The sequence below is a fragment of the Giraffa tippelskirchi genome, chromosome 3 (genome assembly GCF_054371585.1).
Source record: "Giraffa tippelskirchi isolate mGirTip1 chromosome 3, T2T-mGirTip1v1.2.pri, whole genome shotgun sequence".
Classification (NCBI taxonomy): domain Eukaryota; kingdom Metazoa; phylum Chordata; class Mammalia; order Artiodactyla; family Giraffidae; genus Giraffa; species Giraffa tippelskirchi.
Window position 1 is genome coordinate 33,114,786 of NC_137277.1, and position 25,002 is coordinate 33,139,787.

The following is a 25,002-nucleotide window of genomic DNA, read 5'->3' on the forward strand; positions in this document are numbered from 1 at the left end:
CCGCCAAGCTCCTCTGTCCATGGAATTCCCAGGCAAGAACATTGGAATGGGTAGCCATTTCCTCCTCCAGGGATCTTCCTGACCCAGGAATCAAACCTGGATCTCCCGCATCACAGGTAGATTCTTTACCATGTGAGCCACTAGGGCATGCACACAAGATCACATCAGGAGATATTCTCATAGAGAGAAAAGCAAACAGAGGTCCAGAGAGTTTAAGCCACATCTCTGCTCAAGGCCACATAACTCACCCACACTTCCCACTACAGGTATATGCTTCTCTGGTTGCCCTGGAGCTGAGACTGTGATCTGATAGGGCTCTGCTACCCCTGACCTCACACCCACATCCTTTCCAAAGGGTTACAGGAAGTGTCTTTGCAGCAGCACCAGAAGGAGGGAGTCAAGCTGGGGACCCAAACTGCTCCCTCTAGGAAGGGCTCTACAGCAAGCCTAAGCCTCTGCCGCTTCTAGTTTCTTTCCTTGGGACACACAGGACTGTTCTTCTTACCATCTCCCTGTAAAATGACCCCAAACTGTGCCCCAGGTTCCCCATCCCAGAGCCACTTGGACCGCAGTGTCTTCTGTAGCCCTGGCCATCCACCGCCACCTGCTGCCCTGCCCCACCCTGCCTCCTCCGAGGCCCCACTTCCTTTCATCTAATTCTTCTGGGGAAAGAAATGCCACATTTATTAAAGTGAAGGCTTATCTATTTCATCACAGATCTAAGCTGCAGTGATAAATCCCTAAGCTAAGCACACACAAAAGGAAATACAAAGGTTGAATACAGATCAGAATCGAGAAGCCAGGGAGAGGGGGGTAAGTGTGGGCTCTGACCCAGCTGCCGGCTACCTCCCTCTCCCACTCAGGGGTCTCCATCCCGAAGACACTGCTCCTGCCTCATCACAGGGGGAGGTGGTTGGGCCAGAGCAATGGCCACATCGACACACTTTTCTAGATAGTTCTGGCAAAGCCTCCACAAACGTTCTATTTAGGAAGAATCAGCTTTGTTGCATCTGGTAAAACTCCTGAATCATCTAAATTGATGTTTGTCTCTTCATTCAGCAGGCACAGGCTAGGATGTAGGGTGCAGGAGAGCCCAGAGTTCTTGGTGGTGAAGGTGTGGGGGCCCAAAGGTGAATAGGACACTTGGACCTTGGAGCTCACACAGCTGGGGACACAGAGGTGGGGACGCTCCAGAGAGGTTTCCTGGAATGTGTTGGCTTTGCTATCGGGTTAAAGTTTTGGGTTCCTAATCAGAACCCAAGTAAGGAAACACAACCCCTTCAGAGCTTTGAGACACTTCTACAGGGTTGCCCAGTGGCTTCATCTGTCCTGTGCACTTACAGTCCACTAATTGTTGCTACTGTGGAAGCAGGGATGGTAGCCACAGTGATTAACTACCCCCAATAGCTTTTTATACCAATGGTTTGTGGAAGAAAGCATCACACAGCCCCAGGTGCCATCCAAGCCATGCACTGACTCTGATCACTAGTTGTCCCCCCACAAGCCATTCTTTAGTAAAAGATTCCCCATATTTTAACTGATCATGTGACCATCCAAAATAAAGACTACATTGGCTACCGTAATGTAAATGGGAATGGCTGTAAATGGGAATGGTATGGCAACTTCAAGCAAGCATCCTTAAAAAAAATGCAACGTGATCTTCTTGGCCTTTACTTCCCCCTGATGCCTGGAATGCAGGCATGATGACATGAGCTGGAGCAGCCATCTTGGGCTATGATGTGGAAGCCACATGATTAGAAAGCCAGAGCAATCAGATAAAAGAAGCTCCCTTATAACATAGGGCCAAACTATAATTGAACTGACTTTTTTTATAGGAGAAAGTTGCTTTTGTATCAGCAACTGTTATTTCAGGTATTCTGCAAGTATGCAATCACAACTGCTGCCTCCTGTCTAGTGTATTAAGTAAGAGAATTCATTCTGTCATTTATTCAAGAAATAGCTATTGAATGACTGCTAAGGACCAAGATATGTACACCATGAATACAGTAAGCAAAGCAGACATGTTCCTGTCCTTGAGGCACTTAAGGTCAGGGTCATTACTGATTGTGCTTAGTTACAGTGAGATAAAGTGTTAGTCGCCCAGTTGTGTCCAACTCTTTGCGACCCCATGAACTATAGCCTGTCAGGCTCCTCTGTCCATGGGATACTCCAGGCGAGAATATTGGAGTGGACTGACGTTTTCTTCTCCAGGGGATCTTCCCAACCCAGGGATTTAACCTGGGTCTTTCACATTGCAGGCAGATACTTGACCATCTGAGCCACCAGGGATGGTGAGATAAATCTAGGGCTAAATTCAGGTCTAGATCCCTAGGAGAAGAAAGTCTGTATGTGGATGTATATCTACATATACTCTATGGAGTGTGTGAGTGTGAGTGTGAGAGTGTGTGTGTATGTGTGTGTGTGTGTGTGTGTGTGTGTGTGTGTGTGTGTGTGTATGAGAGAGAGAAAGAAAGCCAGATTCTCTGACTTCCCTTTTAACTGCTGTGGCAACATCCACTGGAGAACTGGTCAGCCCAGCCCAGCTCAGTTCATCTCCCAACACTCAGATCCTTTCTATCTTTCTTTTGGGTAAGAGCTCTCAGCTCTTCATTCCAGGTCCTTGCACTGACCTAGCCATTCTCATTTGCTCTGGCCAAAATCTTTGAAGTCATCTATGACTCCTGCCTTCCCTTCCTACCCTCCATATCATCCATTAGCAATGCTGTCATTTCTCCTTTCAAATACATCACACACTCTACTGGATCCTAGTATTGCAACAAAGCTGAATTTCATAAATCTAGTAGTTGTTTCATGGTGACTCAGGAGAACATCCTTGAATTTAGAAGATCCAGGGATAGAAGTACAGTGGGGAATGAAGAATCATGATATCATATCTGCAACTTACTCTCACATGGTTCAGTTCTGATGCTGCTGCTGATGACAGTGATGCTGATGGTGATCCTGACAATGGTGGTAATGATGATGGAGGTTAGGATGATGGTGATGATGGAGGTGATGACGATGATGGTGATGATGGTGAAGATGAGAAGAGGAGGAGGAAAGACAGAGAAGCAGATGTTAACAACCGGTGAAGAGCATACAGGTGTTCACTGAATCATTCAATCACCTGAAAATTTCCTACTGGCTTAAAATTATTCAAGATAAGATGTTAATAATAAATAAGCCGTGAAACTGGGTCTTTCAAAGGTCCTCCTCTACCACCATCTTAGTCCAAGTCTCCATCTCCTTCTCATCTCCTCCAACTCCTCCCTCCATCCCTGCCCTTCCAGGGTCTATTCTGAGCAGAGCGATTCTGTAAAACACAAGTCAAATCACATCACTCCTCTGTTGCAATCCCCACAATGGCTCCCATCACACTCATAATGAAACCCAAGACCCTCAAGTGGCTCATAGGACCCCACCTCTCCAACTTTATCCATTACCTCGTCTCTACCCTGGCTCTCTCCACCCCAGCCACTCTGGTCCTTCTGCTCCCCAAACACACCTGGCAGCTCTCACTTTCGCCCAGCTCATGGTCACATGTGGCTTGTCCTCCACCTTTCAGGCCTCTGCTTCGGTAATTCAGCCAGTAACGAGGTCTCTTCTTCAAATCAGGCTTCTTTTCCCCCAACTCCCATCACTCACTACTCCCTTTTCCTGCCCTATTTCTCTCAAAGCACTTACCACTACCATTTATGTTGTATGTTTATGAGTTTCTTTTCTGTCTCTTCCATCTGAATGTAAGTGCTGTGTGACTTGGGACTTGGCTTTCTTCCCTCCCACATCCCTGTTGACTGGTACGAAGTAAAGGACTAAAACTGTTTTTGTATGAATGAAGGGATCAGAGCATCTTGAGTCCCACCCTGACCTCCCCCTTTCCTTCCTCCCAATGTGCTGCCAGGGGACCGTGATCCCCGTGCCTCTGCCTCTGTGAACCTCTTATCTTAGACCCTCGTAAGACCCCTTGCAGGGTCCAACCCCCCCACCCCATCCCCCATCATTAGCCCAACTGAGCCATATGGCTCCTCCCCAGCAGGCACCTCCGCCCCTTCCCACATACCTCCTGCCCTCCAGGAACACAGCCCTTATGTTTAGAGAAGGAAAAAGAAGAGACTCCTGCTCAGAGCCAGCCTGCTCCAACGGGACACAGAGTTCCAGTTCCTCTGGCCTCGTACCCGGTTCCTTATCACCACTGCCTGCTTACAGAAAAGCCACACCAACTATTCCAAAGGCAGTGATCACCCTTGAGCAACCCTGCCTGCCAGGCTCTTGCTGCCCCCAGTTCACCGACCAGGAACACTCTCCACCATCCTGTTCAATCCCACCACCCTTCAAGGCACTGGCCCTAACCAGGCCCCTCCCTGAGAAGCTTCTGAACACATGGCTGATTCTGATGAGGTGTCTGTATGGCTGGTTATCTTTTTACTGTCTAGTCTGGTCTTTCTGCTCCTGTATTTAAGCACCTGAGGCCGGTCTGTGTCTTATCCATTGCCTGGCTCAGCATATGATGGGTGCTTCACATCTGGGGATGGGTGGCTGGATATGATCTCCTCTTCCATCATCAGTCCTAAATATTTTTTACTGTGTTGAATGGGCTTGGAGCTCTTTGGGAGAAAAGAGCCCTGGCACCTGCCTGGAGAGAGGCTGGGCTCCCCTTGCCCTGGGAGCTCTCACCCTTCGCAACCTTAGTGTCCGGCCATGCACCCCCTCCCTCCAGGCCTGTGGCAGTTTGCCCTGCCTGCCTCGCACCTTCTTGCCCGTGTCCTCTCTGCACTGTGCTCCGTCGGTCCTTGGTTTTGCCAACTCACCGCGGTCATTGTTAATTCTAACCCTGTCCATAGCACCTTCCCTCTCCCCTGCACCTCGCTCTGGTAACAGCCGGACGTATTTTAAATCCTCCTGCTTTCTGGGCACAGTGAGTAATGAGAGGCCCAGCTCAGCGGCCCTGCTTGCTCCCCGGCCATATGGTGAGGTCAGGCCTCATCTGCCTCCCACATGGGCTGCCTCCCTGGCCAGGCAGCCCAAGCCTGTGCAGTTCCCAGACAGCAGCAGGACCATGCCCTGGCACCGGAAGGATGCGTCAGGCACAGCTGGCTTGACCAGGGTGAGGGTAGCTCCTTGGGCTTTTGGGGGGGCTCTGCTTCGGAGCACCCCCTCCCTTCTCAAGGCAACCCTGTGCTGGGCAAAGCCATCACCCACACGCCACCCAGGACTGGAACACAGCTCAGGACTCACTTTCTAAATGGCTTTAAATTTTGAAGCAGGAAAGAACTTTTCCGCTCATGACCTGTCCAGCCTTGAGAATAGAATGGTGATCTGGCCCGATCTGGCCTCTGACCCCAGGGTGTGGAAGATGGGAGGGAACACAGAATCCCAAGAGGAGGATGAGTCAGTATAGCCACTAAGCGGGGCTTCCAAAGTGGCTCAGTGGGTAAAGAATCTGTCTGCAACACAGGAGACATAGGATCAATCCCTGGGTCAGAAAGATACCTTGGAGGAGGGCATGATAACCCACTCCAGTATTCTTGCCCAGAGAATCCCATGGACAGAGGAGCCTGGTTGGCTACAGTCCATAGAGTCACAAAGAGTCAGATACGACTGAAGTGAATGAGCAGGCACGCATGCAGCCACTAAGTGAGTGAACTTGGAATCAGGCCTCCTGACTCATGTGCCAATGCCAGCTGGGCCCTGGGGTACTAGCTGTCCCACTGCCCCCAACCCTGAGCCCCTACCTGCTGGGGGATGGGAGGACCCGCAGGAGCAGGCTCTGAGCAGGGTCAGCTCTCAAATGCCAGCTACGCCCTCTACGTTCTCAGAAAGGGAGAACCTTAGAGGTTCTGAGGCCAGCACCCCCCCCTTACCCCCCCCAACTCCCAGCTAAAAATGCCCAGTAGCTCCTCCCAATCCCCTTCCGAAAGCATCCTGGGGTTAGTGCTCCCCTTGTGGCAGGGAGGTCTGTCCTGGAGCTGAGAGGTTCACGTCTTGAGACCATTAGCCTCCTCTAGGGTCCTCCTTGTAGCCGCCAGTACATGCACTGGGCACCCAGGGCCCGGCGTGGACCCAGGGGCAGGGGACAGGCTCCACGGAGCTGTAGGGGCTCCCGGGGCCCTGTCTGCACCTCTGGTCAGTTTGGCCTCAGGGTGTGGCCTGTGGGGTCAGACTACCCCTCCTTCAGAGCCCAGACCAGTGCCTCCTGGTTGTATGACTCTGGACACGGTTCTGAAGCCCCTGAGTCTCAGTCTCCCTGTCTACAAAGTGGGCCTGATCACAGGCTTCCTCACTGGGTAACTACAAGATTGAAATAAGTCAACACATGGAAAGTTCTTTAAAAAGAAGGAAGTTCTTTAAAAATCTGAAAGATGTGGTATATATATATATATATGTATATGTATATATATATATATATATATATATATATAATGAAATATTACTCAGCCATCAAAAAGAATGAAGTAATGTCATTTGCAGCAACATGGATGGACCTAGAGACTGTCATACTAAGTGAAGTAAATCAGAAAGAAGAGGAGAAATCTAAAAAGGAATGACACAAATGAACTTGCAAGACAGAAAGAGACTCACACTTAGAGAATGAAGTTATGGTTGGTTGGGGGGGTGGTGTGATGAGGGGAAGGGATAGTTAGGGAGTTTGGTATGAGCATGTACACTCTGCTATATTTAAAATGGATAACCAACAAGGACCTACTATAGAGTACAGGGAACTCTGCTCAACATTATGTGGCAGCCTGGATGGGAGGGGAGCTGGGGGCAGAATGGATACATGTACATGTATGGCTGAGTCCCTTCGCTGTTCACCTGAAATTATCACAACATTGTTAACTGGCTATACTTCAATACAAAATAAAAAGATTTTAAAAATTATTTTAAAAGCACCATCCATGGTGAATATCCTTTAAGGACCAGGGTTTTCAGGCTTCCTGGCAGCTATGTCCCTCCCTGGGGAGCATAAGCCATGGGTATCTAAGAGCAGGACACATTAAGAAGACAGGCCAGTCACCTCCCTAGATCCGGACCCAAAGTTCTTTCAATGCAATCGGAAAACTGCTGTTTACAGGTTACCGACCGATCTGCTCTGTTTGTTCACACCAAACACAGGGTCAACTACACCCTCGTGACTCTCTTGTATGACCTGCTCCCCACCACGTGGGACACACAGGTTCTGACCCCAAACATGAGACTGTCAGTGTGCTGTTCACAGCTCTTGAGTGCCCAGCCCTGAGTTGGGCTGACAGCAGTCATGTCCTAGGGAGATGTCATAGGACTGAGGTCCAAGCTGGGACTGACTCCCTACACCCATGCCCCTGACTCCGCAGTGCCAAGCGCCATCCAGGAATCAGGACAGGGAGAGAGGAGCCAAGATCGGGAGGAACAGGGAGGCTGAGAGAGAGTGGACATAAAGAACGTTCCAGACAGAGTGAAGAGCAGAGCATCGTGGAGCCTGTGAAGCCAGGGAGGATTTGCCGCCCAAAAGCTGAGCAGGTCCAAGTGGCCAGAGCCTTGGTTTTGGTGGAAGGAGGGGGTGGGAGGCCCATTCCAGCCACAGAGCCCAGCAGAGCCTGCTCCTGGGACCCCCACAGTCACCAAGGCGCAGGGATGAGGATGGAAGTCAGCAAGCCGGGAGCAGAGGCAGCAGGTGTAGATGACTGTTCTGCTCGGCTGTCGAGGAGAGAAACAGGCGGTGAGGGGGTGGGGAGCAGTGGTGAAATGGAGAGAGGGTTCCCCTCCTGCCTTAAGGTGGGGGGTGCACATTGACACCTAAAGGAACCGAGCTGAGAGAGATCGGGGCGGGGACGTGGATCCTGGGAGCAGGGCATCTGAGGACCAGAAGTAAACGGGATCTGAGACACAATGGAAGGAGGCGCTGCCGGCAGTAGACATGACCTGGGGGTGTCCACACCCACGGAGACATTTGGAACCCTGAGTCTGCCGTCATGGGCATACTGGCCACCCTCCTGGTGATGCGTGACTTTAGTCAGCACACTTTCTACACCATCACCCGAGTGGTGAATAAAACCACCGAGAAGATCAGGCTGGGGACCCTGGTCTCCGCGTTTTCTCCTCCTATGCTCAGACGCTCAGTCATGTCCGATTCTTGGTGACCCCATGGACTGTAGCTCTCCAGGCTCCTCTATCCAACTCACTGGAGGGAGTTGCCATTTACTACTTCAGGGCATCTTCCCGACCCAGAAATCGAACCCACCTCTCCTGTGTCTCCTGCATTGGCAGGCAGGTTCTTTACCACTGAACCAGCTTGGGGACCCTGGACTCTACTGGGACATGGTAATTCCTTAGCTTCCATTAGGCCCCATTCTACCTGCTGTAAAGCCAGGATCCAGCAACACCCTGGCTAGAGTTGCAGGAAAGGGAGAAGGGGAAGTGGGGCCAGACGTTTACAGGGCACTCCTGGGCTCACAGCTCTGCGCTGGCCTCTGACTCGCTCTCAGTATCCTGGTGAGGGATGTGTCCCGCCCTACTCACATGTCAGATGGAAGCAGAGGTCGCCTGGAAGGTGCCTGGGGCTTTCAGAGAGAAATTAAGAACAGGGGTTGACAAACAACGGCCACGGGCCCAGCCCTGCCCACCATCTATTACTGTAATAAATAGCGTTTCACGGGAACACAGCGGTGCTCACTCTTTTACATATCTCTGTGGTACAGCTGAATGGCTATGATGGAGACCTTATGGCCACAGAGTCTAAAACATTTACAATCTGGCCCTTTTCAGAAAAAGTCTGCCAAGCCCTGCTGAACAGCCCTGGACCAAGGTCAATCAGCTGGTCCAAGTTCAGGCAGGATCTGGGTCTTGGCTTGTCCAGTTCTGTCACTGCATTATCCTGCCTTCTTTACGGGGAGGGGTCTTCATGCGGGAGAAGTAGCCAGAGAAAGCTCTCATGCTAGCCCATCTTTCTATCAGATAGCATTTCTTTCTATTAGAAATGCTATGTGTCAGGATGGCTGAGCCATCTAAGGAGCTGTGTCCATGGGGTCGCAAAGAGTCAAACACGACTTAGCAACTAAACTACAACAGAAACAGGTTATGCTGGTTCTCAACAGAGTCCACATCCACTACTCGGCAACCAAGGCTATCTTACTATACCAGACGTCAGATCAGCATAGTTAAATAAGATACACACTCCTTACCAGGGCCTCCAAGACCACGCATGACTGGCCCACATCTACCCCTCCATTCTCATCAGGCACCTGCCACTCCTTCATTGACCACACTCGACACCTGTGTCTCCTTTCTGTTCCGTGAACAGCCAGGTGTGCTCCAGCCTCAAGGCCTTTGGACTTGCTGCTCCCTCTGCCTAGAATGTTCTTCTCCTGTATGTCCCCATGGCTGGCTTCTCCCTATCAGATGCCACCTCCTAGGACCACATTATCACAAGTGCCAAGGGAAAGGGGGTGGGGAGGGATGGATTGGGAGTTTGGGATGAGCAGATGCAAATTATTGTATGTAGGATGGACAAACAACAAGGTCCTACTATATATCACAGGGGACTGTACTCAATATCCTGTGATAAACCATAACGTAAAAGAATATGAAAAAGAATGTATACATAGGTATAACTGAGTCACTTTGCTATACCGCAGAAATTAACATAACATTGTAAATCAAGTATATTTCAAGAAAAATAAATTTTTTAAACACAGGCCTCCCATTCCCCAGCCTTCCTCTAACACATCACCTGCCTGCCTGTGCCCGGAGCATTTTGCACTCTCTGAAATTATTCACCTGTTTACATCTCCTCCGTTACACTGTAAGCTCCCCAAACGGAGAAGATTTTTTGTTCAAGACGGAAACTTCAACCCAAGGAGACGCTCCACACCACTAACATTTCTAAAACTTTATTTATTTAATCTTTGGCCATGCAGCAAGTGGAATCTTACTTCCCTGACCAGGGATCCAACCCATGTCCCCTCCATTGGAAGCACGGAGTCTTAACCACTGGACCATCAGGCATGGCCCCCACACCACTAACGTTTAAACCAGCCCTGTCCAGTGTCAATAAGATGCAAATCATAGATATGACCCACATACGTAAGTCCACATTTCTTAGTCATCATGTTAAAAAATGAAAAGAAATAGATGAAATTAATTTTAATAATAGATTCTATTTAACCTGATATATCCAAAATATTATCATTTCAAATGTAATCAATATAAAAAATTATGGAGCTATTTTAACATTCTTTCTTTTTTTCACCCCGACTCTTTGAAATCTTGTGAGGCTCTGAAACACATTTCAAGTGCTCCACAAACAGCCACACGTGGCCTGGTGACCACCAGAGGAAGAAGTCAGGCTTAAAACAGTGTTTCTCCCTGTCAGATGCTGCTCAGATCCTATTGACACTCCTTTACTCCCCTCAGCAGCGCTAGGAGGGAAGCACTACTATTAACCCATTTTACAGATGAACCTGGAGTCCTGGGTCAGCCCCAGGATGGGAGGAGAAAGGCTGTGGGGTGAAGCCTGGGTACCTGAAACTGGCACCTCCTAGCTCAGCTCCCCACCGTATAACCAGCCCACTGGGCTGTCAGTGTGGCCAACTCTATGCTGATTTTGCAGACAGGGCAGCAGAGGGTCACACCACCTTGATGAGAGCGCTGCAGCATTCAGGCAGGTCACTAACACCTGTAGTCTGGCTCCTCCATCTTTCCAAGTGAAGGACCATCTTGACATTCCCTGCAAATACTTACTGAGCTGTTACAATGAGCTTCCGGGGAATGTTCTTGGATCTAAGATGCCACAGCGAATAAGACAAACGTTTGCCTACATGGAGCTTACATTCTGATAGGGACAGAGACAATAAACTAGTGATCTTATCAATCTATGGTGTTAGATGGTATAGGTGCCCAGAAGAAAATGAAGCAGGGGACAGAAGCAGATGAGGAGGTTAGGAAAGGTTGTCAACCTCTTGTGAGCATCAGCTTTCACAGCACAAATATCCAATGCTGGACAGTTTCTGGCCACCAAAGAGAAGGGGAAATACCCCAAGGCAAGAACATGCCGACTTGAGGAGGGTCAGGTGTCTGGATCCCAGAGAGAAAGGCAGAAGGTAATAGGGTCTGAGCTCAAGGAAGCACTGAGGTGCGGGGTCATGCAGTGCTGTAACTAAGAGCCCCTCTGTCAACTGTCCAGCCCCATTCTTGGTCTCCATGAAGCTTGGAGGCATGTCCCTTGGCTCCCTTGGTCTGCCATTAATGCAGGCGGCTTTGACAGGAGGCAGAGGACTGATGGCTCATGTACACAACCCCCAGTGGTGTGGAGCTGCAGCATAAATATTTATTCCCTCCAGCAGACGCCACTCTTGATGATGGTAAGTTGGTTATCAAGACTTTGGAACCCCAACACATGATATCCGAGGGATGGGTACCCCTACTCTCCTCCAGTTGTCCCAAGACAGGTTCTTTAGGAGTGAATCAGACCAGGTGAACACACAAGGTCCCCACTCCTCCACATTCCTGAAGGTCACGCAAGCCCACTGCAAGCCTCTGAGATCCTGGGTTCAGGGAACCTGCAATTCCAGATACAGTACATATCGTGATGCCCAGCTCTGCTCACTCTGCCAATCAGTTCTGATGCAGTCAGCCCCTGGTATCCAAGGGATAGTTCCAGGAACTGCAAGGGAAGCCAAATTCCATGGATACTCAAGTCCCATAGTCAACCCTCTGTACCTGCAGGTTCCACATCCAAGGATTCAGCCAACCTTGGATGGTAAACACAGTACAGGATCTGAGCTTGGTTGAATCCGTGGATGGGGGGCCTGCTGTATTTTTACTCACACCTTCTTCTTCCTAGGGGTCTCCATTCATAGCTATAGACTGCCTCCTCCCTCTCTCAGATGAGCCCAAATCTCCACTCCTTCAGCCCACCTGCCATGGAGAAGACTTACCCCTGCAGCTCACTAAGAAGGACCAGCCAAGCTCCATCTTTGTGAGTCTCGATGTGAATTCAAACTCTGCAGTCCTTGAGGACATTTTTCTTACTTGACAATCTCCCTTTAGCTCTGGTTCTTGGTTTGCTGAACAATGGAATCGTATGGGAAGATTTTGAAAAATACTAACGTCCAGGTTCTACCTCGGACCAATACAATCAGAATCTGGGAGGTAAGGGCCAGGCATTAGTGTTATCAGAATTGCTTACATCATTCCAGTATGTCATCAGGGCTGAGGCTCGTGGTGCTAATGAGATCTTCTCCAACTTTAATGGGTGTACAAATCACCTAAAGATCTTGTTAAAATGCAGGTTCTGAATCACTAGGTCAGGGGAAGGGCCCAAGAGTCTGCACTTCTAACAAGCTCTCATGGGATGCAGTCACTACTCATCCATGGACACACTTTGAGTAGTGCGAGTCTAGAGGCAGCCAGATTTGAGAGGTGGGAGATAGAAATGGGCTTCACTGACTTTCTGTGTCCAAAGTAACTGTCCAGGATTAAAGCTCCCTTGAAAACTGGAGAGGGATTTCTAGAAGAGTTAGGATAAAGGGCTCTTACGGAAGGAAAGAGGAATTTTCTGCCAATGTGGAAATAAGAGATGTTATAGCTATGAAATGTTGCAGGATCCCCTTTGCATTGTAAGTAAAGTAACAGACTAGCCAGAAAGAGTGGGTACTACAGATTTGTGGTATCATTGCTTTTACTATTATTAACGCAGGACCCTCATTCCACACCCTGAAACAAACAAGCCTGTACTTTCGACATGCAAGAACCCCATAAAGCCCTCCAAAGCCCCTCCATCCTCAGAGGATGTGCTGTAGGCAGGGGCAAGCACAGAAGGCTTGGGGCCAGGGGCTTTCATCCTAGATACAACCCCATGGATCCTTCCTGGTCTAAGGACACCAATGCCTATATTTCTCTCATTAATTTGATTTATTTGCCATGAGTTGTGAATATACTTCCATAGCCCCACCATGGCTGATATCGAGGTTTGCTATGTTCAGGATCTATTTTAAGTGATCTCCTTAGTTTAACTCATTAAACAACTCTACACAGGTGTACTATTAGCCTCAAGGCAGATGAAGGAACTTAGAAAGGCAAAGAAACTTGCCAAAGTCACATACGAAGCATGTGAAAGGGGAAGAAAAGAAAAAAAAAAACTGAGGGGCATTTACGTCATAGCCCATGTTGTGTCAGGACTTCTTAAATGTTACTTGCTATGTGAGCTCATGAAAATGCAAATTCTCCTCAAGCAGGTGAAATGGGAGCCTAAGATTCTGCATTTCTCAAAAACTCTCAAGTGATGCTGATGCAGCTGGTCCAGACTCATAGGCTATGATGCCTCCTGAGATTTCTGGATGTCTTTCTCAAGATCCCCCAACAAGACTCTTGCCACAATACTCCTATGATCAGTGATCTGTTGATTTGACCAGTGGTGAAACCACAACAAGTCTCCACTTTGAACATTTACACAAAGTTCTATTTAAACTTCTACTCAAAACGCAGTCTTCTGTGGCAAAGGATCAGCTATTCGGAAAAGCAGTTGCATCCATTAGAAGTTGTAGACATCGCAGATGGTTATGAAATTGCTTTTAAATCTAAGTATCACCACTGAGAATGCATTCTGGGCCAGGGAACAATTCCCATCTCTAAAAGCCAAGTGAAGAGTTCCAAACTGAGAAATACAGGGAGGGATTTCTCAAAACAAAGGAGTGAATCATTTAACTATAAGCTTCTCTTCTCAGATCAACAGAGGAAAGGATATATACAGAAACCAGAAGAAATGACAGATCTTCATGACCAGTGAAAGGCATTTAAGGGCAAATCAAGACTGTCCACTTAGTCTAGACTCAATGATTGTCAGCTATCTGGTTTGTGAATGAGACAGAGAAAGGCGGAACAGAGAGGGATGAAGACAAACTTCCAGGAATTCTTTGGGTGCCAGAGTGACCTGAAGTTCCAAAATCATAGACAAGATTCTGGAAGAGCCTGACTTCAAACCATGAGTCTTTGGAGAAACAGAAATGCCCCCTTGCAGATGGTCACAATACCAAGTTTAAATTAGACAATCAACAAGTTAGAATGGCACCTTTCTGCAATTTCCACAGCTAAGTGATTCCCAAACTTTGCTCCATATTAAAATCACCTGTGATGCTGGAGAAGACACTTGAGAGTCCCTTGGACTGCAAAGAGACCAAACCAGTCAATCCTAAAGGAAATCAACCCTAAACATTCTTTGGAAGGACTGATGCTGAAGCTGAAGCTCCAATACTTTAGCCAGCTGATACAAAGAACCAACTCACTGGAAAAGACCCTGACGCTGGGAAAGATTGAAGATAGGAGGAGAAGTGCAAGGACAGAGAATGAGATGGTTGGATGGCATCATTGATTCAACAGACATGAGTTTGAGCAAACTCCGAGAGATAGTAAAGGACAGGGAAGCCTGGAGTGCTGCAGTCCACGGGGTTGCAGAGAGTTGGACACCATTGAGCAACTGAACAATGACAACTTATTAGAAAGAAACATGCCCCCCACCTCCTGCTCAGGCCACACCCCCACATCAATTAAATTATAATCTCTGGAGATGAGGCCCAGGTACTCTTAATTTTAAAGCTCCCAAGGTGATTCCAACGTGCAGCCAAATTTGAGAATGACTGGCACAGCCTTTCAGTGTCTTCATTCATAAAATAAAGGAATCCATCTGGACAAGTGGTTCTTTATTCTGTCTGTGTGTTAGAATTACTTTCGAGTGATTTTTTAAAATACTGCTGCCAGCAGCATCCCCAGAAACTCTGGGTAATTGGTGGAACCCAGACACCAGCATCATCAGCATTTTTAAGAGCTTCCCCAGGTGATTCTAATATGCAGCAAGGGAGATAATCACTGGTCTCGAGGTTTTTGCCAGTTCCTTCTATTACTTACATTTTAAACATTTATGATATTCAGGCTAAAAATGCATCTTAGAATTTTTGCAAGGGTGGATTTCTCATCTTTAGTTTTAAATCAGAGATTTTTAACTTTGGAAGAACCTCGTAAACCCTACACAACCTGTTGGATCAAATATATATTCATATGTGTATATTTGGGGGAGGTGAATGTGCTTGATTTTTGTCAGAGCCTCAAAAGACTTAACTCTATTACCTCAAAGGCAAGTGTGTGATTTCTGATTTAATAAATTTGGTCTCAGCAGCATGTCTGCTACAGTTTGAATTCGCAACACACCTATTGCCACCCAGTGACTGCATATCTTTATTGCAGGTTTAGTTCAGACCCTATAGCCTCTGAAGAGCTATAGGGTGACAGATGTGACGATTTCAGATCCAAGTATCAACACAGAAACCATGTCTGAGATTGGGGTTAGTAGTAGGCTGTCTGGTAATTGAGATTGGGGTTAGTAGTAGGCTGCCTGGTAATGCTCACAATGAGAGATGACCTTCCCAGCTGCTCTTTTAAGGGGACAGTCCTCTCAGAAACTCTGAGAAAGCAATGTCTGAAACTGGATTAGGATACTGGGGTTTTCTAGACCTGACTGTTGTTACCTATATGCCTCAGTTTGAATCCAGGCTTGCTTTCATACTAACCATATGTCCTTGGGAAAATTATTGAGCCTTCCTGTTCCATATATAAAAAGAGGATAATTATAAGCACTTCAGAGGCTGCTGTGAAAAATAAGTAAGACAATACATGTAAAATGATCAGCATAACACTTGGCACACAGCAAGATCCCCATAAATGTGAGGTTATATTATTTACTGTTATTCCCTTGTTTTATTTATTGTTCCATATGGGTTACAGTGATGACCAAGTAGAACACCAGCATATTGCTATTACACAGCAACGCGTATATCCAGAGAATCCACAGAGCACAGGAAAGGGTTATCCTACAACACAGACATAATCCCTACCCACAGGAAATGCTTTTTGAGATTCCAACAGTTGAGGAGTCTCTGATTGCAGCCACTTCTTGTCAAATATCTGCCTTCCCACCACATGGGCAAGACAGTGACTATACCTCACCACCAAGGCTGCCGCAATTTCCTTTCAGGGAAGAGAATTACGCAGATACTCAAGAGATCACAGAGGCACTAATCAATCAGCTCTCCTCCAGCCCAGACACTCACTGGCAGCCGTCTCCCATGCCACTCTCTCCCCAGAGGGGACAGTCCCCAGACTCTTCCACAAGCCCACCGGTCAGGGCTCCACGACCTGCCTAGCTGAAGCAGAAATACCACAGAACCCTCTCACCAGCCTCAGCAGAGATGCAATGTGATCAGCGCTCACTTACCTGGAGTCTGCTTGGCCGTGCGCACGGGAGTGTAGTGGTTTTTGGAGGACGATCGGACCGGCGTGTTCTCTTTGGGAGAGCTATCGATAGCCGAGATAGTTTCTCTTTCACAGTGTGCTATGGGGATTGGTCCCTGTTGTCTTAGGATGTCAGCCAGAGCCCTGAAAGAGAAAGAGATCACAAAGTGAGATTCACCAAACCGGTGAGCACAACCACAAAGGAAGCTGGGTGGGCAAGTTTCACCGGTCCTTTGATGGATGGAGACCCAGTATTCAGTTACAGCCACAGCATTATCTGGTGCTGGGCCGAATGGGGATACAGGGGAGAGGCTGCCATGCCTGGCGGGACAGGTATTAAAAGGCTGTGATTGTGGTTTCTTTCTTTGATTCATTTCATACCAGTGAACTCTGAGCCCTTTCAAAATGCTGGCTCCCCAAATAAGCCCCTATGCCAGGTAGATACTACAGGAGGTGCCGTGAGGAATGCCACTGCTGTGAAAGGTGGTCACTGTTGGCCTCCATTTCAGTGGCAAGTAATTAATATCAGGGGGATCAACCTCCCCATCGAAAGACACACACCGAGGAGGGTGTATCTATACGGGTGACCAAAATAAGTACAAAACATAGCTCCTGTGGTCAGAGAAAGGGGTGCTTTAGCTGCAAAGACAGGACGTACAGATAAAATGATAAATATCAGAAAACACGGACGGTGCAGGCAGTGAATGCAGCTGGAGCTTCGAGGAGGGAGCAATCACAAACATAGAGAAAAATACACGAGAGGAAAGAGACACGTACAGAGATCTTGCTGTAGCTGGAGAGGTCCACGCCCTCTGCAAGGGCCCCAGGTACCACAAGAGCAGGTTTCATTCACTCAACACCAAATGTGCGTTAATTAAGGACTCAGCATGCCTCAGTCATGGCAGAGATCGGGGTAAAGAGAACACAGTTCCTGCCATCTAGGGGCTCAGCATTTAGGGGAAATCACTCCCACACCTGGTTTGGAACAAGACTCCCTCTGCAGGTTAATATCACAGGTGATACTTCTGTTGGCAGAAAACAGGGACACACAGGATGTTCTGAGGAGACCCAAGCGACCACCATCAGACATGGTCATTTCAGGGTCAGGTGCCCAGTTCTTTGCATGAGCGAGGCAAGGACTCTTCCATGTATCTGGGCTGACCCTCAGGCGTGGGTGAAGCACTGTGCTTCCAGCCCTCTCCCAGGCAGTCCGCCTGAGATCAGGCCACACCCAGCCCACCCCGAGGCTTCCTTCTAGCTCCCCGCACTCTGCCCCCTACCTTCAAAAGTGACAACCACAGCAGTTTAAAAAGGAGTCTGAGAGTGAATTGTTTCCTTTCATTATTCTGCCTCTGACATGCTGAACCTTCCTAGGAGAGGAGCAGCAAGCTGGCAATCTTATCATTTAGTGGCATTTATACAGCAATTTCAGATTTTCCAAATGCTTTCCCCATGCTGGCTTGCTTTTTTTTTCCCTCAGGCTCTAGGAGGAAAAGCACACACATGTCACCACCTCATTCACTTCTGTGGACCAAGAAGTGAGGCAAGAGAAGACAGAACCTCACTAGTTTGGTAAAGGAACTTCAGGCAGAGTCGGGGCCTGGGAATAAGAAAAAAACATTGCCCTACAAAATCGAGAGATTTGGGTTCTAATACCAGCTCTGCCACTGATGAGCTGCGAATCTTCAGACAGATTTGTTAGCCTCTGAAATTGAAATTTAATCTTTTTATTCCCCAGCAGCAAAACAAACAGTTTACACTAACAAGACCTCGAAGATCCCTTTTAATTCCAAAATGTGATCAATATTTTATATATATATTTTTTAACCACACATCCACACAAATTACCTAGACTCCTCCACCCTATTTATGAAAGACACTTTCCTATCATTTTTCCATGGTAAGGAAGTAGCAAGTTAAAAGTTACAACAGAAGTACAGACCAGTGGAATCAAATTGAAGAGTCCAGATATAAACCTACATCTATGTTCAACTGATTTTCAACAAGGACGCAATGATCACTGGAAAAGAAGTTTCTTCAACAAATGGATATACACACGAAGAGAATAAAACTGCACCCTCACCTCACACCATATGTAGCAATTAATTCAAAATGGATCATAAACCTAAATATTAGAGCTAAAACTATATGCTCTCAGAAGAAAATTGAGAAGTAAGTCTCTATAACCTCGGATTTGGCAAGGGTTTCTTAGATATGACACCCAAGCACAAGAAACAAAAGAAAAAATTTGCAAACTCGACTTCATCAAAACTAAAAACATTTCTACATCAGAAAATAGCATGAAGAAAATGAAAGACAACCCAGAGAATGGGAGAAAATACTTGCAAATCATATTTCTGCTAAGAGATTTGCATTCAGAATTCAGCAATATAAAACAACAATAATTCAGCAATAAAAAACAACACAATTTAAAAATGAATGAGATATAATTAGACATTGCTCCAAAGAAGGTACACATGAAAAGTAGCTCAATATCACTAGTCAACAGGAAACTACAAATCAAAAACACAACGTGGTACATGTCCACACCCACCAGGATAGCTATGACCAAAAGACAATTCCAAATGTTGGCACGGATGTGGAGAAATTGGAGCTTTCATACATTACCAGTGGGAATGCAAAATGGTGCAGGCCCTTTGGTAAACAGTTTGGCAGTTCCCCCAAATATTAAACATAGAGTTGCCATATGGCCCAGCAATTAGAATACTCCTAGGTATATGCCCAACAGAAATGAAAACATATGCCTACACAAACTTTGTATATGAAAGTTCACAGCAGCATTATTAACAATAGCCAAAAGGTGGAAATAACCCAAATGCCCATCAACTGATGAATGGATTAATAAAATATTGTGTATTCACACAAAGTATTCTTATTCAGCCTTAAAAAAGCAGGATGCTTTGGTATATGCTACAACATGAATGACCTTGAAAACAACATGCTACATGAAAGAAGCCAGTCACAAAAGACCACAGGTTATGATTCTATATATATAAAATACCCAGACTTGGCAGATCGATAGAGGTAGAAAGTAGACTGGTGGTTACCAGAGATTGTTGTTGCTGTTTAACTGCTCAGTCGTGTCCGACTCTTTGTGACCCCATGGACAGTAGCCCGCCAGGCTCCTCTGTCCATGTGACTTCCCAGGCAAGAATACTGGAGTGAGTTGTCATTTCCTTCTCCAAGGAATCTTCCCGACCAGGGATCAAACCGGCGTCTCCTGCACTGGCAGGTGGATTCTTTACCACTTGGCCACCAGGGAAGCCCTACTAGGGGCTAATGGAGGGGTTAATGGAGAATGACTATTAATAGGCAAGGGTTTTCTTTGGGGGGATGATGAAAATATTCTAAAACCAGACAGTGGTGATAGTTGGACAACTCTGAAAATGCACAAAAATCACTGAACTGGACACTTTTAAATTTAAGGATGAATTTTTTAGTAGGTGAATTACATCTCAATAAAGTGACTATTACAAAAAAGTGACTATTACAAAAAAAAAGTTTATATTTTTTTTCTGTCTTTATCTTGCCTCTCAAGTTCTTATCTATGAAGGAAAAACAAAGTCAAGTGGTTAAGTCCATGTTTTTGGAAAGTCAAGACTAAATCTATGTGAATGACAGTGATTTTGCCCCTTAGGGGACATTTGGCAATGTCTGGTGACATTTTTTGGTTGTCACACAAGTGGGGAGGGAAGTGCAATTGGCAACTGGTGGGTGGAGGCCAAGGATGGAAGCCAAAGATGTCCTACACTGCACAGGCCAGCACCCCTTCCACAAAGAATTATCCCACCCAAAGTGCTGGCAAGGTTGAGAAACTCTGAGCCACGTGTACATAGCACTATGTGAAGTAGGTCTTTGATTAACACTCAATGCAATCTAGTTCCAGCAATATCTACCAAGATGGGACACTGGACTGGGCTCTGGGACAAGTAGGGCTGGCAACACCAAGACGAACATCTTGAAATTCAGGGGATCTTGTGTGTCTGACCTGTCAGTGTATCTCTGGGTCTTGGCACATTGCTCGGCCATTACTCAAAGAGAGAAAGGAGTGAAGAGTATCTGTGTCCCAGCCTTTGTAGGGCTTTCAACCCAGCATCCCTTTGGTCCATATGGACAGTGTAAATGGCAAACCCACAGCAGATTCACCCCAGGCTTATTGGCCGAGGAGCACCCGGCAGAGAAGAGATGTTCAACCTGGGATCAGGACTCTTGGGATTGGTTGGGGGTGGGTGGGGGTGGCTCTCGGTACTCAATCCTGAGAAGCCATGCTGATGCTGAGGGCTGAGAAGTGAGGGGGAAGATGCCTCTCTGGAGAACATCAGGCGCCCCAGAGCATCCCTGCTTGCTGCTGGAGAAGGAGTTTTAACTGGGTTACAGCCGAGCTGTCTCCTCCTGAAGGTAATGACTTGCATGATACCCTCTCCAGGTGCCCTGTTGGTAGGACTGAGCTGGGCTCCCCAGTCGAAGAAGGACACGTGCTGAACAGACAGGCTAGCTAGGCTGCTGGGACCCTGCCCTGTGCGGCCCAACGAGGCCACGCCCACAGCGGGCTTCTCTGCCTCCTGAGCACCGTCCCCCCTTGGGTTCCCCCTTGCCCAGCGCCCTCGGGCAGCCAGAAATGGGGTCCTTGTTCCTGGATGGTGCTGGGTCCCCCTCTATCATCTCACACCCCCTTCCCTCAGCTCCTCAGCTCAGTGACCTCCCTCCTCACTCCTGTTCCTCTCCACTTTCCATCCCCTTCTCTCCAGGGTGCTCAATAAATATTACTCTAATTCTGAAATGTGCGATCCCAGCCTCACCTAATTAATTTGGATACGCCGGAGGAAATGGGTTAAGGCCTGAGCTACTTTCTCACCATAGGAAAGAAAATTGGTCAGTGAGGAAGAATGAAGGGGATTTTGCAATAGAACAGCTTTCAGGGATCGGAGCAAGGGGCAGAGACCCAGAAGAAGGGGAGAGAGAAGGTCAGACAGTGAGAGAGAGAGAGCAAGGGAGCCACAGAGGGACAGAGGTAGAGACAGAGAGGGAATGGAAGTGGGGTGGGGGAGGGATGGACAGAAAGGGAGTCACATAGGTGGGAAGAGAGTCGGAGCCTCAGAGCCAGCGAGAGGCAGAGGGCAAGATTCAGAGATGATGAAGTAAACAGAGACAATGAGACGGGAAGCGGGGCGGGGGGACAGAATCAAAGGGTCAGAAACAGGCAGGCAGGCAGAGCCAGAGAGAAAATGAGACACAGAGTCAAAAAGAAACTCAGAAACAGAAAGAGATCCCGAGGGCAAGAGATGGGGAGAAGGGATCAGAGAGAGACCTTCCCGGGGAAAGAGAATCTGGGGGAGAGAGAGGAGAGAGGCCGGCCAGTGAGGACTGAAGCCAGTTCCCAGCCAAGGGCAGCCCCACCCCCCATGCCCACTACAGAGGTTCTAATTTAAGAACTTGAAGAATCTGGTTCTTTGTCCTGCTCATCCCAACTCCCCAACCTCCCCCTCCCCCAGAGCCACTTCACTGCAGTATCTGGATACAGGAAACAAAGCGATGCTTTTTGCCTGAATTATCTACCTAATTGTTTTGGTTCGCCGCACATGGATTCCTTGGCGTTGGTAGATGTGTGGCAAGCAGGGGAGAGTTAATTAATTGGGCAGCAAATCTGAGCAGGGAAAACAGTCATTCCGATCTCTCAAGCCAGGAAATGTTCGTGTTCTTCAGGACTCATTGTTTGTGTGTTAACCATCTGCTGAACTGAGTTGCATTTTACATGTGGAGAACATTGAACAGGTTCTCAGGGCCTCACCTGCCTTGTCCGGCATGGTGCCTGTACCAAACCTGGAACCTTCGCAGCTATGGTTACCCCAATTTTAAACATGAAACTGAGGCTCAGGCTAATTCTAGGACCAAAACGTTGATGGAACTGAAATTTCAACCCAGGGCTTCTTTGCTGGAGTCCTGATGTCCTTCTTGCTCACTGCAACTGCCTTTTTTATACATCTCACTTTCCTAGGAATTGTCAGCTTGAATGAGTTCTCCCAATCTCTCCAGCTGAGTCTGCTAATTTAGCAAATGCCAGCTAATATTTGGGCATGGAGAAACAATTAGTCAATAAGTGGTTCAGGTCAAGACCAATTATTCATTCGCTTAACACCTTGGTTAATGTTGTCAGTGGTCCCAAGGAATGAAAGTGCGTTTGCATTTTCCTAAGTATTGAGTTATAACAACCCCTGTAGAGACCAAGCCCAGTCAACATTCTGATGTGTGCTACTTGCATTCAAGACATGAAATCTGTCTCAAAATGGCAAACGATTCCCTCAACGTTAGAAAAATAAACAAAACTTTGGTTATAACTCTGCTTCATAGTCTTGCCAGCTTGGGAAATTAAAGGCTTTAATTTAGTGAGCAATTACTATGTGCCAGATATAGTGCTAAACTCTTTGATGTGTGATCTTATATAATCTTCAAAAGGACCCTATGGAGTAGGTGCTATTGGTAACCACAGTTTACTAATGAGAAAATTAAGACTAAGAGATGTTAGATATCTTGCCTGAGGTCACACAGCTAATAAGCGGTAAATCCAGATTTCAAATGTAAGTGGGTTCAACTACTGGCTCTGACTTTATACCACTGAATTATCCATTCACCCATTTGTCTGTCTATTCATTCATCCATCCGTCCCATCCATCTACCCAAACATCAACCTACCTATCCTTCCATCAGTTCATCCATCCATCCTTTCATCTATCCATCCATCCATCTTTCCTTCCAATCCTCCATCACTTAATCATACTTACTTCTTCACCTACTATGTTCCTACGATGGTCTCTGAATATGAGATTGTACAGTGTGTTCAATCTTTAGTAGAAAAATCTACCCAGACAGAACTCAGTGGTCACCCAACTGCCCATTTCTATTCACCCAACTGCCCATTTCTATTCATCTTAGTGAGTCATCACCATCAAAACCAACAGCGATGAAAGTTTTTACATTGTGCTAGCAGGCAATCTTCCATCAAATGAAACCCTTCAGCAGAACACCAATATACTTCATTAGCCCGCTGGTCTGGATGAGCCATACTCTGCGGAGTTCTTGCCCTCCATCCAGAAGTCCCAGGACTTTGTGGAGTTTCCAAGTTTGAAAACAAATGTGGCAAAAGAGTGCCACATAAAATACCTGGAACTGTTTTGTCCTGATCACTTATCGAGCAGAAAGGAAAACTTAGGTTCCCCTTAAATGAAGTGGGGAAGCTAGGAACACTTAGTTTATCTCAGAAGTCTTTTTGATCTCAATTAATATACTTTCCATGAAGATCCCATGTATATTCTGCTCACTGAAGCAGAACAAATGGAAACCAGCCTTCTGCCTCTGCCACGTCTCTGGCTCTCAGGGCCACATAAATACCACGGAAGGGAGGAAATCAATCTAGCTGGTGTTCAGTACGTTTTTCAGTACCAAGAGCAAGGCAAGCTGGACAGTTGAGGCTCTTAATCAGGACCTTTCTCTTTTCTGGAGGAGCAGGAAAAAAAATTATGCTTTTGGATAGGGATGATAAAAGGCCAAACAGATGAACTATTCCATGAATAAGCTATTCTGGTTAATGTTTTTTTATTCCTAACGACTAATGAGAACACTCTTGTTTTTGAAGAATTTTCTAAAAGCATTCCTGCCTAATTAAGTAGAGTATACTGAATATAATTACTTATAAAAAATGCAAGGTTCTTCCATGAGAGGGCCACCAACCTAATCTTTAGTTCTCGTCACAGAGAAAACTCAGTAGGAGGGAGACAAGCTGGGAAATGGAATTCCTATAAAAACTGCGGAACGAACCACGGAAGATTCTGATTGCTACTTCTGCGCTATTTCTCCTAAAAATAGAGGGTAGATGTTCTACTCCTCTCCTCTACTCCAGTTAAATGAAATACCCTGGTTATTTGAGTCTTGGATGACTGAGCTTTTACTCAACCCTGCTGCTCAGGAAATAGCCAGCATCCTCTCTCCCCTCAGCTTCATCCTTATCTACTGGGCAGCCAGGGTGCTTTTATTCTCTGAAATACACATTCCAGACAATTGAAGTGAATATATTTTTAATAAACACGGACCAAGGAGAATGGCTTGATTCAGTTCTCCCTTTTCCTGGTTCTCTCACAGTCCACTCGAAAAACACAGCTGCCAGCTTTGTCCGCGCACAAGACCGCTCTCCGCATACACAGAGGCTCCGAATAGATGGCGAGAATCTCTTTTGTTGTGATAACAATGTTTGTGCATCTGCGCCCAGCCATTCCCCAGGTCCGAGTTGTCCCCGGCCCAGTCCAAATTCATCACAGCCAATAAGCATGGGTGAACTTAGCAAGGGAAAGCTCAGCTGGCCTGCTTTGCTTTCCAGGCCAGCAGGGCAGTCACTGCAACCCCATGGGCACCTGTCCCCCTACAGCCAGCCACAGGCTTGGCATAGAGTTGACACACATCCCCGGGAACCACGATTCATCCCTAACAGTATCTCCTCCTTACACACCACCCCTTCTCTCACGAATCACGTGAAAATCTACCCAGGCCTAGGAAATTCGGTAGCGTCTACACCAAGTGCAGACTTTTTCAGAAACATTTGGATTGTCTGAGTATGTATCAGAGACCTGAATGGGTGAAGGGCAGCTTCCCTTTGGAAATGGGAAAACGGAAATGCTACCAAGATCTGTTAGCAGGACCACTTGGGCAGCCAGGTGATAGATGAGCTAATAAATG

General features: G+C 47.0%; 1 protein-coding gene across 3 annotated transcripts in view; it reads right to left on the minus strand.

Moving 5' to 3' along the window:
- SHISA6 (shisa family member 6) overlaps nt 1–25,002 on the minus strand; it is a 262,399-nt gene that overhangs the window by 222,268 nt on the left and 15,129 nt on the right. For all 3 annotated transcript variants that reach the window (XM_081580730.1, XM_081580729.1, XM_081580728.1), the window contains exon 2: nt 16,241–16,401. In XM_081580730.1, coding sequence (XP_081436856.1) covers nt 16,241–16,401 — 161 coding nt within the window. The remainder of the gene's footprint in view (nt 1–16,240; nt 16,402–25,002) is intronic.